The sequence below is a fragment of the Lissotriton vulgaris genome, chromosome 1_2 (assembly GCF_964263255.1).
Source record: "Lissotriton vulgaris chromosome 1_2, aLisVul1.2, whole genome shotgun sequence".
Lineage (NCBI taxonomy): Eukaryota > Metazoa > Chordata > Amphibia > Caudata > Salamandridae > Lissotriton > Lissotriton vulgaris.
This window is the reverse complement of record NC_141686.1, coordinates 311,895,734-311,914,626: the sequence shown is the minus strand read 5'-3', so window position 1 is coordinate 311,914,626 and position 18,893 is coordinate 311,895,734. Positions and strand designations below refer to the sequence as shown.

The following is an 18,893-nucleotide window of genomic DNA, read 5'->3' as shown; positions in this document are numbered from 1 at the left end:
CATGCTCTGGTCACGAGCCGACTGGACTACGGAAACACCCTCTACGCAGGTACTACCGCTAAACTCCAGAAGAAACTCCAACGAATCCAAAACGCCTCAGCCAGGATCATATTAGACATCCCGCGTAACGAACACATCTCTGGCCACCTGAAAGACCTCCACTGGCTACCCGTCAATAAGAGGATCACTTTCCGACTGCTAACCCACGCACACAAATCACTCTACGACATCGGACCAGAATGCCTCAACTCACGACTGTCCTTCTACACCCCCTCCCGCCAACTACGCTCTTCCAGCCAAGCCCTCGCCACTGTACCCCGCATCAACAAGACCACCATGGGAGGCAGATCCTTCTCATACCTGGCTGCTAAAACATGGAACTCACTCCCCACCTACCTTCGCCTTACCCAGAACCACCTAGCATTTAGAAAGCAACTTAAAACGTGGATATTTGACAAGTAATCCTCCTCCCCTCCCTAAGCGCCTTGAGACCCTCTGGGTATGTAGTGCGCTATATAAATTCTCTGACTTGACTTGACTTGACTAGGGGCGATGTATGAGGTGTGTGTGCGCTAGAGGGCGAGAGTGGTGGGTGGAAGGTGCAGTCGGCATTGGTGTTTTGAGGAAGGGGCACCGGTGGGGAGGTACACGATTTATGGATGATCTGACGGGGGGAGTGCTACAGGTGTCGGCATGTAGAGGTGTGAGGTGCCTAGGGAAGGTGTGTGAGGTGTGTGTGCGCTAGAGGCCGCTGAGTGGTGGATGGGGCGGTAAACACATGGAAGGTGCAGTCGATATAATGCGTGAATGGGGCGTCCGTGGGTGGTACAGAGAGGAGGGGCGCTCAGAGGCACGGTCACAGGTGTGCTTGGTTCATGGAGGGATGGGAGAACCGAGATGGAGAGCTGGTGGTGGCGGGTGATGCTGTATTGGTGGAGAGGGGAGGGCGGCAGCCAGAACCGCTTGGACGGGCTCTGAATGGGGAAGTGGCGTCGGCCTCTCGCCTCTGATGACTTTACAGATAAAGTTTCACTTCTGTCTTTAATCTGAAGTCATGCGGCGCACATGTGACCTCCGGCAAAAAAGGAACCGGGAAGTGACAGGCGGCCGGGCCGAGGGCAGAGAGAGGCGGGCAGCCCCGAGGGACCGAGAAACAAGGACTCTTGGACGGAGGTACAGAGACAGTACTGAAAACCCGAGGTACCGAGAGAACACGAGGCCCAGCCCCGAGGTACCGAGAAACCAGGATTCTTGGACGGAGGTACAGAGAAGGCACTGAAGACCTACCCGAGGTACCGAGAAACCAGGACTCCTGGACGGAGGTACAGAGAAGGCACTGAAAACCCGAGGTACCGAGAGGACACGAGGCCCAGCCCCGAGGTACCGAGAAACCAGGATTCTTGGACGGAGGTACAGAGAAGGCACTGAAAACCCGAGGTACCGAGAGGACACGAGGCCCAGCCCCGAGGTACCGAGAAACCAGGACTCTTGGACGGAGGTACTGAAAATCTGAGGGAACCAGACCAGCACAGAGAGGTGCCGAGAGAGAACGAGGCGACGGCGTTCAGGTACCGTGATACCAGGAATGTGATACTGAGACATTTCTCGTAAACTCTGTGGTACCGGAACAGAGGCAATAAAAAAGCACGACCAGCTAAAAACTCGAAGAAGAGGTTTCGATACACCCTGAGACGATTGGACAGAGGTACTGAGAACGAGCAACTTACCTCAAGTGGGAAATCAGGATTGTAGTACTGAAAACTCTGAGATACTTGGACTGAGTTACTGGGAAAGAGAAACTCACCAGAAGTGTGAAACCAGGATTGAAGAACTGAAAAACTCGGAGGTAACTGGACTGAGGTACCGGGAAGCCCTGCAGTGTAAGGACGGATGCAGTGAACTAAGCGGGGTGTTGAGTAACCACAGCATGCCAGGGTGAGAAGCTACTTGAGATACCAGTAACGAGGCACTAAGAAAAAAGACAAGAAGTGGACACAGAGTGACAGAGCCAGGCACCAAGTAACAGAAAGAAACATGGAGTTAAAGCTTAAACACTGAAAAAAACCGAAGAACTTAAACCGAAAGACAAAGGCCAGGCGAGGCGGCCAGAACTAAAAGAAGAGGCTGGAAAAACCCCATGACTCAGACAGCTTGGGAAACAGACTCCCAGACAGACTAGACCCACAAAAACACAGTCATGGTGACTGCAGTCAACGCAAGGTTCTAGGGTAGAGACAGACAGGTGCAGACGACGGCAGCCAGACACAGCGATACAGTCATGGACAGACAGGGTGGCGCCATGGGGGGCCAGAGCGGGGAGCGTAGGCCCCTGCTACAGAAGGAGCCATCGGACGCTCGCTGGACCCAGTTCATCTTTTCTGGGCGCAAGGTGGCCTGTGGCGCCATCTTACTGGTGGAGATTTTCGAGCGCCTGGCCTTCTTCGGCATCGTCTCCAACCTTGTGCTCTACCTCAACAGCTACCTCTTCAACTGGGGTGGCCCCCAGTCCTCGCAGACTGCCCTGCTCTTCTTGGGGGCCTCCTACGTCCTGGCACCCCTCGGCGGCTGGCTGGCGGACGCCTACTTGGGACGCTATTGGACTATCCTGGCCAGCCTGCTGCTCTACCTGGTGGCGGCTTGCATGCTGCCGGCCACCGCCTCTGACGACATCCGGCCATACCTGTGTGGTGCCATGCCTGTAATTGATATCATCCCGAGGTCGTGCAACAGCTCCAGCGGGTGCGATACCCAGGCGCACTCCCACTACTGCGCCCCCATCATGTACACTGGCCTCCTCCTACTGGCCCTTGGCATCAGCTCCGTGAAGGCCAACGTGACCTCCTTTGGAGCCGACCAGGTGAGCGCCATGGAGAAGGATGGGGGTGGTCCAGCTCCTGAGCCGGGTAGGAACAGGTGTGTAGGGGTGGTGCTACTACTTGTCCTGACCTTCCTAGGGCCTATTATCTATTTACTACCAGAGTAGTGTAAAGATGGCAGGTCAAACCTTGATTGACAAAAGTCATTATTTGAAGAAGATCCCCAAAATCCTCTAAAGTTGGAAGTGGTTGAGTGGGGTGCTGCTGAACCCTGCGGTGCTGTGTTCCTAGGGTGCAGGTGGACGTAGTGGTGAGAGGAGGGGGGAACGTCCACAGGTGAGTCTGGAGGAGACGAGGCGTGATGTGCTGTGGAAATGATCCCAGCGTATCCTATGGTGCCCCTTCTGCACATCGCACTTATAGAGACCCCCACGTTGAAGAGCCTGTGACTGAGTGACCCCCTCGTTCACTCGTAATGCAACACGCGACCAGTAGCGTTATACCCCACACTCCCTATACCAAGTCACACGCCTTCAGCCTTCATGCAGACAGGGGACATGTCCACCCCTAGTGTCCACCGGTGCTCACACCTGGTAAATGTGTGTATCCTTTGGGGACCTCTTGTGTCTTTCAACTGCCAAGCCCAAAGCCAATCGCCTGCAGGACTGAGAACCACAGACCGTCCATGAGCCGCATTTACTGGGAGGGACAAAAGGCAAGCACCTCATTGGCAGTAGATATGGTATGTACAAATGCATGAATGTATGCATATATGTATGTATGTATATGGTATTTCAATAGCAAGACCCTAGCCCAGAGGCAGTGGAGCGCTGTCCGTGGTCTGGGAGGTAGTCACAGCGCTCCTAGTAGTAGACAGACTGAGCCAAGTAGGGCCTCCCAGAAGTATTGTTGCCCCCTCAGGCTTCCTTTCTGCACCAGCCTCTCGGTCACTACTACATTCCTATATTGTGAAGGGGGCTTGAACTATTCACTGTGCGCCCGAGTTGCGCCACACCTACGTGAAAACGAGGCGACCACTGATATGCCGCTTGCACCATTCCCTGTACATCTCCTAACTTGGTCCCACAATGCTCCCAGTAGTAGCAAGATCCCCAAGCCTCAGATCAAAATATTGCATCTTGGCCACTACTCTACCTACTTCCTAGTCAATGAGGCTGTGTATTCAGACCTGGCTCTGCTACTACAGGTAGAGTGATGGTGCGAACACTTGCGTGGTTACTCACACCCACGTGCCTGTAACCAGTGATAACTTCCAGCCAAGTCCTTCTCACCAGGGATGAGATGCACTGAGGCAAATGTAGGGAGGTTGCCTGACTCCCAGCGCCTGAAGGTTTCATTGCTGATGATGGTGTCACCTTGGTCTCAGGACCCTACCCGTTGAGGTAACCTACAATACGTAAGCACCACACAAATCTTCCCCTGTGGACACTTAACCACAGGATAACCAGTTCTGAAACTAGACAGAAAAGCTAGTCAGCTGGCTCTTTCTCTGTCTCTTGAACCATCCATCGACACGCTGCACCTCGTCCTCCTGACTCCCTCCCTGCCTGTTAGTGTTGCTGGCGGGCACTTTGTGTATAAAGGAGGTACAATATTTTGAAATAAAAGCGTGTATTTTGGATTGTTTCATTTAAGCGCAGATTACTTCAGTGCACTGAGTGGCCAGCATTGGCTTTGATTGTCAACAACATCCCTTCTAAAGTGACAATGTCATTAATGACGCAAGAGCAAAGTCAGCAGTCTTGAGCCTTCTGTATAAACCTTTACTGGTATAGATTGAACATTAGTATCTACTAAGCAGTATACTATAGGAATATTTGTACAGTGTGCATCCTGAACTGATTTATTTCAAGAGGCTCTCAAATGGCATGCTTATGGAAAAGGAGGCACAGAGGAGAAATGAATTGCTGAGGATCACATAGTTTGGTCAAGCAGCGAAGCTGGGATTGAAAGCCGGTTTCATTATTGCACATTACGCAATAATGACACTGCATGGCTATGACATTTTTTCATCTTCTGCTTGATGACATTGTTATTACTGACCCAAGAGGCGAGTCTGTTGACATGTGCCTCCTGAATAAGATCATTATAGACATTGTGGTCTATTAAACCCTATTCAAAAAATGTTTTTGTACAGTGTGCATAATGAACGGAATCATCTTGAGGTCGTCTTAAGTGTGATGATAATGGAAAAGGAGTAGCAACGAAGGAAAGCAATTTTCAGAGTCACACAGTTTGGTCAAACTGGGAAAACAGATTTTGTTGGTCCACGTTTTTGCTTTTGGTTCCACAAAAGCTTCTGACTAGCCTGGATTGCTCACGCAATTGATGATGCAGAGGTACTGAATTTTCCTGATAACTGTCTGGGGATGTAACAACAAAAGAGAAGGTTTCTGGAAGTTAAGAAATGTCTCCCTTAATCCCAGCTAGAGTACATGTTATAATTCCAGGCAGGCCTGAAAGTCCTATACTATTGCACACATATCACTTCTTCACTGATGCATCAGTAGAGTGGACATGGGCTGAAGCACTGACAACCTGTGGAAGACCAATGCAGTCTTCCAATTACCCATGCACTCATCACATTACCTATGCACTCATCACATTACCTATGCACTCATCCCATTACCTATGAACTCATCAAATTACCTATGCACTCATCCATCACCTATGCACTCATCCATCACCTATGCACTCATCCCATTACCTATGCACTCATCCCATTACCTATGCGCTCATCCCATTACCTATGCGCTCATCTCATTAGATATGCACTCATCCCATTACCTATGCACATGCACGCATCCCATTACCTATGCGCTCATCCCATTACCTATGCGCTCATCCCATTACCATGGGCTCAACTCATTAGATATGCACTCATCACATTACCTATGCACTCATCCCATTACCTATGCACTCATCCCATCACCTATGCACTCATACCATTACCTATGCACTCCTCCCATTACCTATGCACTAATCCCATTACCTATGCCCTCATCACATTACCAATGCGCTCATCCCATTACCTATGCATTCATCACATTACCTATGCATTCATCACATTACCTATGCACTTATCCCATTAACTATGCACTCATCACATTACCTATGCACTCATCCCATTACCTATGCGCTCATCACATGACCTATGCACTCATTCCATTACCTATGCACTAATCCCATTACCTATGCACTAATCCCATTACCTATGCACTAATCCCATTACCTATGCACTCATCCCATTACCTCGGAAGTCATCCCATTACCTATGCGCTCATCCCATTACCTAGACACTCATCCCATTACCTATGCGCTAATCACTTTACCTATGCGCTCATCCCATTACCTATGCGCTCATCCCATTACCTAGGCACTCATCCCATTACCTATGCCCTCATCCCATTACCTATGCGCTCATCTCATTAGATATGCGCTCATCCCATCACAGGCCCAGATAGTAAAGCCAATGAAGGAGCGAACCGCAGTCACTCGGCAGGCCATCCATCCTCTACTCTGCAGAAGCTGAGAAGGTTGCCGCTGCAGCAGTGGTCACACTCCATGAATCCTTGGTCTTGACTGGCACCAGTGGTCACACTGCATGAATCCTTGGTCTTGACTGGCACCAGTGGTCGAACGACATGAATTCTTGACCTTGACTGGCACCAGTGGTCGCACTGCAGGAATCCTTGACCTTGACTGGCACCAGTGGTCGCACTGCATGAATCCTTGGTCTTGACTGGCACCAGTGGTCGCACTACATAAATCCTTGGTCTTGACTGGCACCAGTGGTCGCACTCCATGAGTCCTTGGTCTTGACTGGCACCAGTGGTCGCACTGAATGAATCCTTGGTCTTGAATTGCACCGGTGGTCGCACTGCATGAATCCTTGGTCTTGACTAGCATCAGTGGTCGCACTGCATGAATCCTTGACCTTGACTGGCACCAGTGGTCGCACTGCATGAATCCTTGGTCTTGACTGGCACCTGTGGTCACACTGCATGAAGACCAAGGATTCATGCAGTGCGACCACTGGTGCCAGTCAAGGTCAAGGATTCATGCAGTGCGACCACTGGTGCCAGTCAAGACCAAGGATTCATGCAGTGCGACCACTGGTGCCAGTCAAGACCAAGGACTGTGGGAGTGCGACAAGTGGTCGCACTCCATGAATCCTTGGTCTTGACTGGTACCAGTGGTCACACTGCATGAATCCTTGGTCTTGACTGGCACCAGTGGTCACACTGCATGACTGTTTCGTCTTGACTGACACCAGTGGTCGCACTGAATGAATCCTTGGTCTTGACTGACACCAGTGGTCGCACTGAATGAATCCTTGGTCTTGACTGGCACCAGTGGTCGCACTGCATGAATCCTTGGTCTTGACTGGCACCAGTGGTCGCACTGCATGAATCCTTGGTCTAGACTGGCACAAGTGGTCGTACTGCATGAATCCTTGACCATGACTGGCACCAGTGGTCGCACTGCATGAATCCTTGGTCTTGACTGGCACAAGTGGTCGCACTGCATGAATCCTTGACCATGACTGGCACCAGTGGTCGCACTGCATGAATCCTTGGTCTTGACTGGCACCAGTGGTCACACTGCATAAATCCTTGGTCTTGACTGGCACCAGTGGTCGCACTGCATAAATCCTTGGTCTTGACTGGCACCAGTGGTTGTACTGCATGAATCCTTGACCTTGACTTGCATCAGTGGTCGCACTGCATGAATCCTTGACCTTGACTGGCACCAGCGGTCGCACTGCATGAATCCTTGGTCTTGACTGGCACCAGTGGTCTCACTGCATGAATCCTTGACCTTGACTGGCACCAGTGGTCGCACTGCATGAATCCTTGGTCTTGACTGGCACCAGTGGTCGCACTGCATGAATCCTTGGTCTTGACTGGCACCAGTGGTCGCACTGCATGAATCCTTGACCTTGACTGGCACCAGTGGTTGCACTGCATGAATCCTTGGTCTTGACTAGCACCAGTGGTCGCACTGCTTGAATCCTTGGTCTTGACTGGCACTAGTGGTCGCACTGCATGAATCCTTGGTCTTGACTGGCACCAGTGGTCGCACTGCATGAATCCTTGGCCTTGACTGGCACCAGTGGTCGCACTGCATGAATCCTTGCTCTTGACTGGTGCCAGTGGTCGCGCTGCATAAATCCTGGGACTTGACTGGCACCGGTGGTCGCACTCCATGAGTCCTTGGTCTTGACTGGCACCAGTGGTCGAACTGCAGGAATCCTTGGTCTTGACTGGCACCAGTGGTCGCACTGCATTAATCCTTGACCTTGACTGGCACCAGTGGTCGCACTGCATGAATCCTTGGTCTTCATGCAGTGTGACCACAGGTGCCAGTCAAGACCAAGGATTCATGCAGTGCGACCACTGGTGCCAATCAAGGTCAAGGATTCATGCAGTGCGACCACTGATGCTAGTCAAGACCAAGGATTCATGCAGTGCGACCACTGGTGCAATTCAAAACCAAGGATTCATTCAGTGCGACCACTGGTGCCAGTCAAGGTCAAGGATTCCTGCAGTGCGACCACTGGTGCCAGTCAAGGCCAAGAATTCATGCTGTTCGACCACCAAGAATCCTTGGTCTTGACTGGCACCAGTGGTCACACTGCATGAATCCTTGGTCTTGGCTGGCACCAGTGGTCGCACTGCATGAATCCTTGGTCTTGACTGGCACCAGTGGTCGCACTGCATGAATCCTTGACCTTGACTGGCACAAGTGGTCGCACTGCATGAATCCTTGACCTTGACTGGCACCAGTGGTTGCACTGCATGAATCCTTGGTCTTGACTAGCACCAGTGGTCGCACTGATTGAATCCTTGGTCTTGACTGGCACCAGTGGTCGCACTGCATGAATCCTTTGTCTTGACTGGCACCAGTGGTCGAACTGCAGGAATCCTTGACCTTGACTGGCACCAGTGGCCGCAATGCATGAATCCTTGGTCTTGACTGGCACCAGTGGTCGCACTGCATGAATCCTTGGTCTTGACTGGCACCAGTGGTCGCACTCCATGAATCCTTGGTCTTGACTGGCACCAGTGGTCGCACTGCATGACTCTTTTGTCTTGACTGGCACCAGTGGTCGCACTGAATGAATCCTTGGTCTTGACTGGCACCAGTGGTCGCACTGCATGAATCCTTGGTCTTGACTGAAACAAGAGGCCACACTTCATGAATCCTTGGTCTTGACTGGCACCAGTGATGGCACTGTATGAATCCTTGACCTTGACTGGCATCAGTGGTCGCACTGCATGAATCCTTGGTCTTGACTGGCACCAGTGGTCGCACTACATGAATCCTTGGTTTTGACTGGCACCAGTGGTCGCACTGCATGAATCCTTGACCTTGACTGGCACCAGTGGTCGCACTGCATGAATCCTTGGTCTTGACTGCCACCAGTGGTCGCACTGCATGAATTCTTGGTCTTGACTGGCACCAGTGGTCGCAGTGCATGAATCCTTGACCTTGACTGGCACCAGTGGTTGCACTGCATGAATCCTTGGTCTTGACTGGCACCAGTGGTTGCACTGCATCAATCATTGACCTTGAATGGCACCAGTGGTCGCACTGCATGAATCCTTGGTCTTGACTGGCACCAGTGGTCGCACTGCATGAATCCTTGGTCTTGACTGGCACCAGTGGTCGCACTGCATGAATCCTTGGTCTTGACTGGCACCAGTGGTCGCACGGCATGAATCCTTGACCTTGACTGGCACCAGTGGTCGCACTGCAGGAATCCTTGACCTTGACTGGCACCAGTGGTCGCACTGCAAGAATCCTTGGTCTTGACTGGCACCAGTGGTCGCACTGCATGAATCTTTGGTCTTGACTGGCACCAGTGGTTGCACTGAATGAATCCTTGACCTTGATTGGCACCAGTGGTCGCACTGCATGAATCCTTGGTCTTGACTGGCACCAGTGGTCGCATTGCATGAATCCTTGGTCTTGACTGGCACAAGTGGTCGCACTTCATGAATCCTTGGTCTTGACTGGCACAAGTGGTCGCACTCCATGAATCCTTGGTCTTGACTGGTACCAGTGGCCGCACTGCATGAATCCATGGTCTTGACTGGCACCAGTGGTCACACTGCATGACTGTTTGGTCTTGACTGGCACCAGTGGTAGCACTGAATGAATCCTTGACCTTGACTGGCACCAGTGGTCGCACTGCATGAATCCTTGACCTTGACTGGCACCAGTGGTCCCACTGCATGAATCCTTGACCTTGACTGGCACCAGTGGTTGCACTGCATGAATCCTTGGTCTTGACTGGCACCAGTGGCTGCACTGCATGAATCCTTGGTCTTGACTGGCACCAGTGGTCGCACTGCATGAATCCTTGACCTTGACTGGCGCCAGTGGTCGCACTGCATGAATCCTTGGTTTTGACTGGCACCAGTGGTCGCACTGCATGAATCCTTGGTCTTGACTAGCACCAGTGGTCGCACTGCGTGAATCCTTGGTCTTGACTGGCACCAGTGGTCTCACTGCATGAATCCTTGGTCTTGACTTGCACCAGTGGTCGCACTGCATGAATCCTTGACCTTGACTGGCACGAGTGGTCGCACTGCAGGAATCCTTGACCTTGACTGGTACCAGTGACCGCAATGCATGAATCCTTGGTCTTGACTGGCACCAGTGGTCGCACTCCATGAATCCTTGGTCTTGACTGGCACCAGTGGTCGCACTGAATGACTCTTTTGTCTTGACTGGCACCAGTGGTCGCACTGAATGAATGCTTGGTCTTGACTGGCACCAGTGGTCGCACTGAATAAATCATTGGTCTTGACTGGCACCAGTGGTCGCACTGCATGAATCCTTGGTCTTGACTGGCACTAGTGGTCGCACTGCATGAATCCTTGGTCTTGACTGAAACAAGTGGTCACACTTCATGAATCCTTGGTCTTGACTGGCACCAGTGGTCGCACTGCATGAATCCTTGGTCTTGACTGAAACAAGTGGTCACACTTCATGAATCCTTGGTCTTGACTGGCACCAGTGGTTGCACTGCATCAATCATTGACCTTGACTGGCACCAGTGGTTGCACTGCATGAATCCTTGGTCTTGACTGGCACCAGTGGTCGCATTCCATGAATCCTTGGTCTTGACTGACACCAGTGGTCGCATTCCATGAATCCTTGGTCTTGACTGGCACCAGTGGTCGCACTGCATGAATCCTTGGTCTTGACTGGCACCAGTGATCGCACTGCATGAATCCTTGGTCTTGACTGGCACCAGTGGTCTCACTGCATGAATCCTTCGTCTTGACTGGCACCAGTGGTCGCACTGCATGAATCCTTGGTCTTGACTGGCACCAGTGGTCGCACTGCATGAATCCTTGGTCTTGACTGGCACCAGTGGTCGAACTCTATGAATCCTTGACCTTGACTGGACCAGTGGTCGCACTGCATGAATCCTTGACCTTGACTGGAACCAGTGGTCGCACTGCATGAATCCTTGGTCTTGACTGGCACCAGTGGTCGCACTGCATGAATCCTTGGTCTTGACTGGCACCGGTGGTCGCACTGCATGAATCCTTGGTCTTGACTGGCACAAGTGGTCGCACTCCATGAATCCTTGGTCTTGACTGGTACCAGTGGCCGCACTGCATGAATCCATGGTCTTGACTGGCACCAGTGGTCACACTGCATGACTGTTTGGTCTTGACTGGCACCAGTGGTAGCACTGAATGAATCCTTGACCTTGACTGGCACCAGTGGTCGCACTGCATGAATCCTTGACCTTGACTGGCACCAGTGGTCCCACTGCATGAATCCATGACCTTGACTGGCACCAGTGGTTGCACTGCATGAATCTTTGGTCTTGACTGGCACCAGTGGCCGCACTGCATGAATCCTTGGTCTTGACTGGCACCAGTGGTCGCACTGCATGAATCCTTGACCTTGACTGGCGCCAGTGGTCGCACTGCATGAATCCTTGGTTTTGACTGGCACCAGTGGTCGCACTGCATGAATCCTTGGTCTTGACTAGCACCAGTGGTCGCACTGCGTGAATCCTTGGTCTTGACTGGCACCAGTGGTCTCACTGCATGAATCCTTGGTCTTGACTTGCACCAGTGGTCACACTGCATGAATCCATGACCTTGACTGGCACGAGTGGTCGCACTGCAGGAATCCTTGACCTTGACTGGCACCAGTGACCGCAATGCATGAATCCTTGGTCTTGACTGGCACCAGTGGTCGCACTGCATGAATCCTTGGTCTTGACTGGCACCAGTGGTCGCACTCCATGAATCCTTGGTCTTGACTGGCACCAGTGGTCGCACTGAATGACTCTTTTGTCTTGACTGGCACCAGTGGTCGCACTGAATGAATGCTTGGTCTTGACTGGCACCAGTGGTCGCACTGAATAAATCATTGGTCTTGACTGGCACCAGTGGTCGCACTGCATGAATCCTTGGTCTTGACTGGCACTAGTGGTCGCACTGCATGAATCCTTGGTCTTGACTGAAACAAGTGGTCCCACTTCATGAATCCTTGGTCTTGACTGGCACCAGTGGTCGCACTGCATGAATCCTTGGTCTTGACTGAAACAAGTGGTCACACTTCATGAATCCTTGGTCTTGACTGGCACCAGTGGTTGCACTGCATCAATCATTGACCTTGACTGGCACCAGTGGTTGCACTGCATGAATCCTTGGTCTTGACTGGCACCAGTGGTCGCATTCCATGAATCCTTGGTCTTGACTGACACAAGTGGTCGCATTCCATGAATCCTTGGTCTTGACTGGCACCAGTGGTCGCACTGCATGAATCCTTGGTCTTGACTGGCACCAGTGATCGCACTGCATGAATCCTTGGTCTTGACTGGCACCAGTGGTCTCACTGCATGAATCCTTGGTCTTGACTGGCACCAGTGGTCGCACTGCATGAATCCTTGGTCTTGACTGGCACCAGTGGTCGCACTGCATGAATCCTTGGTCTTGACTGGCACCAGTGGTCGAACTCTATGAATCCTTGACCTTGACTGGACCAGTGGTCGCACTGCATGAATCCTTGACCTTGACTGGAACCAGTGGTCGCACTGCATGAATCCTTGGTCTTGACTGACACCAGTGGTCGCAATGCATGAATCCTTGGTCTTGACTGACACCAGTGGTCGCAATGCATGAATCCTTGGTCTTGACTGGCACCAGTGGTCGCACTGCATGAATCCTTGGTCTTGACTGAAACAAGTGGTCACACTTCATGAATCCTTGGTCTTGACTGGCACCAGTGGTTGCACTGCATCAATCATTGACCTTGACTGGCACCAGTGGTTGCACTGCATGAATCCTTGGTCTTGACTGGCACCAGTGGTCGCATTCCATGAATCCTTGGTCTTGACTAACACCAGTGGTCGCATTCCATGAATCCTTGGTCTTGACTGGCACCAGTGGTCGCACTGCATGAATCCTTGGTCTTGACTGGCACTAGTGATCGCACTGCATGAATCCTTGGTCTTGACTGGCACCAGTGGTCTCACTGCATGAATCCTTGGTCTTGACTGGCACCAGTGGTCACACTGCATGAATCCTTGGTCTTGACTGGCACCAGTGGTCGCACTGCATGAATCCTTGGTCTTGACTGGCACCAGTGGTCGCACTGCATGAATCCTTGGCCTTGACTGGCACCAGTGGTCGCACTACATGAATCCTTGACCTTGATTGGCACGAGTGGTTGCACTGCATGAATCCTTGGTCTTGACTGGCACCAGTGGTCACACTGCATGAATCCTCGGCCTTGACTGGCACCAGTGGTCACACTGCATGAATCCTTGGCCTTGACTGGCACCAGTGGTCGCACTACATGAATCCTTGACCTTTATTGGCACGAGTGGTCGCACTGCATGAATCCTTGGTCTTGACTGGCACCAGTGGTCGCACTGCATGAATCCTTGGTCTTGACTGGCACCAAAGGTTCAGGAGAGGGATAATTGGCAATTGGTGGTGACATATGCATGTCGGGAAACCTCCCTGCAGATCATACTAGTGGCTGTGGCTGAGGGCCGGTGCCTGCTCCTCGTTACTCTAGCCTGAGGTATGTTGCCCACGAGCATTCCCACATGGACACTGACGGGGGCAGAGCAGCAAGATGCAGCATTTCAGGGCACTGTGAGCCAATGTGGACTGTTATAGAGAACATTAAATGGAATCAGGAAATGTGTAGACGGACTAGGAAGCGTTACGTGTTATCATTTGTCACTAATTGTTGATGAAACTAGAATTAGAACCAGAAATGCCACTTTATTCTAGATAAACCTGCTTAATGTGTAGTAAAATACAACACTTAGCATTTGTTCTGCCAAAATTCCTTAAATGTCAGGCATAATCTTCCAATACAATTTGTTAGAGGCCCAGTGTGCTTTAAAATGCACTTTATTCCACGTATTAGCCATAGAATGACTCCAATGCTCATTACTCCTGCAAAAACTATAACAAGGGGAGGATGTGGCAATAAGGCCAGAGCTGGCGACTTAGGGACGGGGGGGGGGACCAGGTTTTAGTCTCGGCGTTGGCTCAATATCCTGTGATTCTGGGCAAATCACTTAATCTCCCTGCGACTCAAAACAGTAAAAAATGAAATCAGAATTGAGTTGTGCCCCTGGTTAGGAACGTTTTTCCTTTTTGGTTACGCACTCCATTAGCTTGCATGTGTTTTCCAGCTCTCTCCCTCTTGTGTTTCTCTACGCCCAAATAACTGACCCCCTTGCACTCTGATGGCACTTTCTCTCAAATACCTGCTTGCGCTCCTCCCCGTGTACTTCCACCCTCCCAACCCCCCGCATTTCACCCCCCTCCGCGCTCTGTGTAGCATTCTCATCGTATAGCATTGAGGGTGTTGAACAGCCACTCGGAGCAAAGATTGTAGTAACAATTTGACATCCATGCCTCTCTCTGATTTCTAACAAACAAATCCTATTGGTAAAGGGATTGGCGTGAACAGTGGTGTAACAATAGCCCCCACAAGCCCCCACGAAGCAGAGGGGCCCGAGCTCCAGGGGGCCCACTCCGGCACTGTGCACAGGCAGCGGCTGAACACTTCTGACTGGGTTTGGACCGTGGAGGGGCCAGGCTCTATGGGCCCGATTCACAGAACTAACTTAAGACAAAATCCTAAACTTACTACTTTTGGTATTCACAGAAGTTAGGACTTTGTCTTAAGTTTGTCTTAAGTCTGTCTTAAGACAAAATCCTAACTTCTGTGAATACCAAAAGTAGTAAGTTTAGGATTTTGTCTTAAGTTAGTTCTGTGAATCGGGCCCTATGTACTTTGCAGGTAGATCCCTCAAGTTTCGTTACGCCACTGGACGAGAAGAATTACCTGCCCAAGACACATCTGCTCTCACAGAGATGAGACCAATCAATCAATCAGAGCTTTATATTGCGCGATACTATCAAGTGAGGGTCTCAAGGCGCTGGGAGGGGGGAAGGGAGGGCGTCTACGGATCAGTCAAAGAGTCAGCTCTTGAGGTCCTTCCTGAATGTGTGCAGGGTCGGGGAGCGTCCGATGTTCACAGGGGGCTCGTTCCAGATTTCGGCTGCGATTTATATACTTATTTATTGACTGACATTTATACAGCGCATGGCTGCCCCAGCAACGGGGCATCCCAGCGCTACCAAGTAAACCTGGTTAACGCAATCAGAGAGAAGGCAGAAATTAACCCAGGAATAGCCATGTCCTTATAGATGATTTTGGAGTACTTGAATTGCAGGGGGAAGAGAGTTCCAAAGTTTACCCCGCCAGAACTTTAAAGGACCGACCACCTGCTCTGACTCTACGGATACGGGGAATACAGACCAGTCTTAGATCCGATGAACAGAGCGGTCGGTTCGGGTAGTATGGCACTAACAAGTTAGCCTGGACAGAGGGAGCTTGATGAGACAGAATTTTATGGGCTACACATAGAGCCTTAAACTGAACTCTTCTCTCCACAGGCAACCAATGAAGTTTGGATAGTGACCTCGACACTGAGCATGATTTAGGAAGTGCCAACAGAATACAGGCTGCAACATTCTAAATTCTCTGAAGTCGCAGAGTGCAAGATTTATTGGCCCCTAGATGTAAATGTAAATGTAAATGTAAATGTATTTGAGCTTATATAGCGCACAGCTACCCGCAGTGGGTGTCCCGGCGCTTGCTTAGGGAACCCGTCCTGGTATTCCCCTGTGAGATAACCCCGGCAGGGTATCCACAAGGTGAAAGCCAGGCATCCCGCCGCGAGGGGCCGTTGTGGAGATTAAGCAAGCTATTGCCCAGAGTCGCAGAGTGTGAACCCGTGAGTTGAGAAGGCACCAGAGCGAGAATTATCAAGTCCGTGGAATTTTTAGCCCAAGACCCGCCGAGGCGGGGAATTGAACCCTGGTCCAGGGCCGATCTCAGCTTCCGGGTCTGCCGCCTCTAACCCCTGAGCCACACTTCTCCACGATAGATATAGAGAATTCCCATAGTCCAGCCTGACCAGAATAGTGACCTGAAGAATGGTCTGAAAAACAGAGGGCTCAAAGAACCCCAAGATAGGTTTCAAACCTCGCAAGAGCCCAAAACCAGTGCCTGCAACTGACTTAGATTGAGTATCGAAGGACAGATTTTTGTTAATCCAAAAGCCCAAGTTCTTAACTGCCTCCTTAGGGATAGGTGCAGGTTTAAGATTCTCCGGCCACCACTGTTTGTACCACATTTCACTGTCTTTCCCAAGCAGAAGTATTTCTGATTTGCTGGCGTTTAATTGCTGTCAACCAGTCTGCAATTGCCATCAGATCATCCTTGAATTTGACAAGGTTTGATTCATGATTCTTGGAGAAGGCGATGACAAGTTGGGTGTCATCGGCGTACGACACCAATGACAACCCTCTACTCCTGGCCACCAATGCCAGCGGCTGAACATAAATATTAAAGAACAAAGGGCTCAGAATAGAGCCCTGCGGCACCCCATGTCTAATGGCATACTGCTTGGAATAAAAAGGTATACACCAAAAAATTGCCTCTTACACCTATATTTTTGACCACACTTGCGGAAGAGTTGAGCACGCTATTAATCGTATTCAACAAGGTATTTTTATTTATACCAAACCAATTATGGAATTAATCGGATTCAAACCAACATATTTTCACACATATAAAGACACATAGATACATGAATTATTTACACCATGAATATTGAATACATTCAAAATACAAATATGATCCTGATTCTGTTAAACAAAACATTTAGGAACAAAATAAGTGATGATTCTGAAACAAGCAGAACATTTCAAACATATGTTACATACAGTGAAGCATTTTGAACTGTGGGGGACGATTAAAGCAAGAAGAGTAACGAAAAAAGAAAAGGGAAGGTAGAAAAGAAGCAAAGTTAATTTGTAAATTTTGCAACAGCAGAATTACTGCTGTCACGAAATGAATCAAAACAACTCCTTTCTAACTGGCCGGCGCGTTTCGATTCCAGTAAGAAATTTCTGGAATCTCATCAGGGCACAAGAGAAGTTCTGTCTGTGGAAAGAGAGGGGAATTGAATTAGGAGTCTGAACACTGTGAGTTCTATCTCCCACAAAAATGACGCTGAGCAAAAGGAATGAACCTACCAGAGTGTAGGAATTGTGGAAATGCACGTAGTTTCTGGAAGTGCACCATCAAACTTCTAAGGCATATAGTCAAACAATGGGCTGGGGGTCACCTACGAATTAAGCAATTTATAATCCGACATGTGTATTATGTCCGTAAACAATCGCAAAGTTAATGGAATAAATTGAAGGGACATACCGTCCAAAGGCGAATATGAGAATCCCGCCTGTCGGCGCTATGTCACCGTTGTGCTCTCAATGGGAAGAAGGACAGAGCGTGGCGTTTTATTTCGCGCTGTGGGAAAAGGAGCAACAGGTAAGTGCCAAGGGATATTGTCTGGCCGATCTAACTGCAAGTAATGCTGGGACCACGTACCTTTCTTTATGAAATATTACTGGGCTTGACGCTCCGTGGTAGGCTATCGTGGATTTCCCATCATGGCTTCGAAGTTAAAGAGACGTCCGCTGTAAAGATAGCGGAAAAATAACTAATGCGTCCCTGTAGATCGGTATTTGCAAATCTAAAAGCGGGAGAAGGGAGCGTTGCGTACCTGTGTCCTCGTGGGTCTCTGCCGTCTGACATTCTATGCCGAATCCAAAATGGGCGCCAGGTATGTGTACCTGTATATAGGTCACAGGTAGGATTCAAGGCATTGTGGGAATTGTAGTTCCTTACCCAGTGCATGTAAGAAAATGCACGGTGTGGCGCATTTTGTTCTATTGGGGTTTTATGTGGGTGGTGACCCATACATGTACATCTATGAGAATTAAAAAAGAGGAATGAGAGAAACAGGGCAGCCTAGGTGGTTGCGACCCGCCGGAGCACTTAATTGGGATCTTTAGACTCTTGAAATTTCAGATAAAGTGTTGAGACCATTTTGCGCACTCTTAAATTTTAAAATGAGATACGCTTCCTTCTGAAGGAGCATTCTGTCAATGTCCACATTTCGATTGGAGGATCGAAGTGTGTATAAAACCGTCCACTTCAGATCGTTGGCATCATGTTTCTCATTCAAAAAATGATCCACCATAGGGGCATTGGCGATTTTGTTTTTTAACCTTGATCTATGCTGGCAAATGTGGGTATTGTTGTGTCGTCTTGCCAATATAGATCTTTGTGCAGGGGCATTGGACTAAATAAACCACATTCTTGGTTTTACAATTAGAAAATTCTCTGTGGTTCCATCTTGTCCCCTCGTGTGTGAACTCATCACCTTCAATGGTATTGGGGCATACAACACAGGTCCCACATTTGTGGTGGCCTGTGATCGGTTTGAGATTCCACTGGGTTAATAAATTGCATTTCTTTTTGGGTAACGATACGTCCGCTCTCGTGATTTGCTGCCCTATGCTTTGGTTTTTTTTGTACGCGAATATGGGCCGTGGAAACGGGCATTCAAGGTTGGCAAGTAGATGCCAGTTACTCAACACGGCTTTTCTCAATTTATGAGTGTCTGGTCCA

At 50.0% G+C, this 18,893-nt stretch overlaps 1 protein-coding gene across 3 annotated transcripts in view; it reads left to right on the top strand.

Moving 5' to 3' along the window:
* Window positions 1-1,069: 1,069 nt before the first annotated feature.
* The window catches only part of SLC15A3 (solute carrier family 15 member 3), a 203,162-nt gene continuing 185,338 nt past the window's right edge, over window positions 1,070-18,893 (top strand). Inside the window, exons 1-2 of one of the 3 annotated variants that reach the window (XR_015307568.1) lie at window positions 1,070-1,272; window positions 1,422-2,857. Coding sequence is in view for 1 of the 3 variants with exons in the window: in XM_086953338.1 (XP_086809464.1) it covers window positions 2,279-2,857 (579 nt within the window). In the remaining 2 variants the exon portion in view is untranslated. Of the gene's footprint in view, window positions 1,273-1,349; window positions 2,858-18,893 lie in introns of those variants that run through there. The other 2 variants (XR_015307569.1, XM_086953338.1) reach the window with 2 other exon arrangements.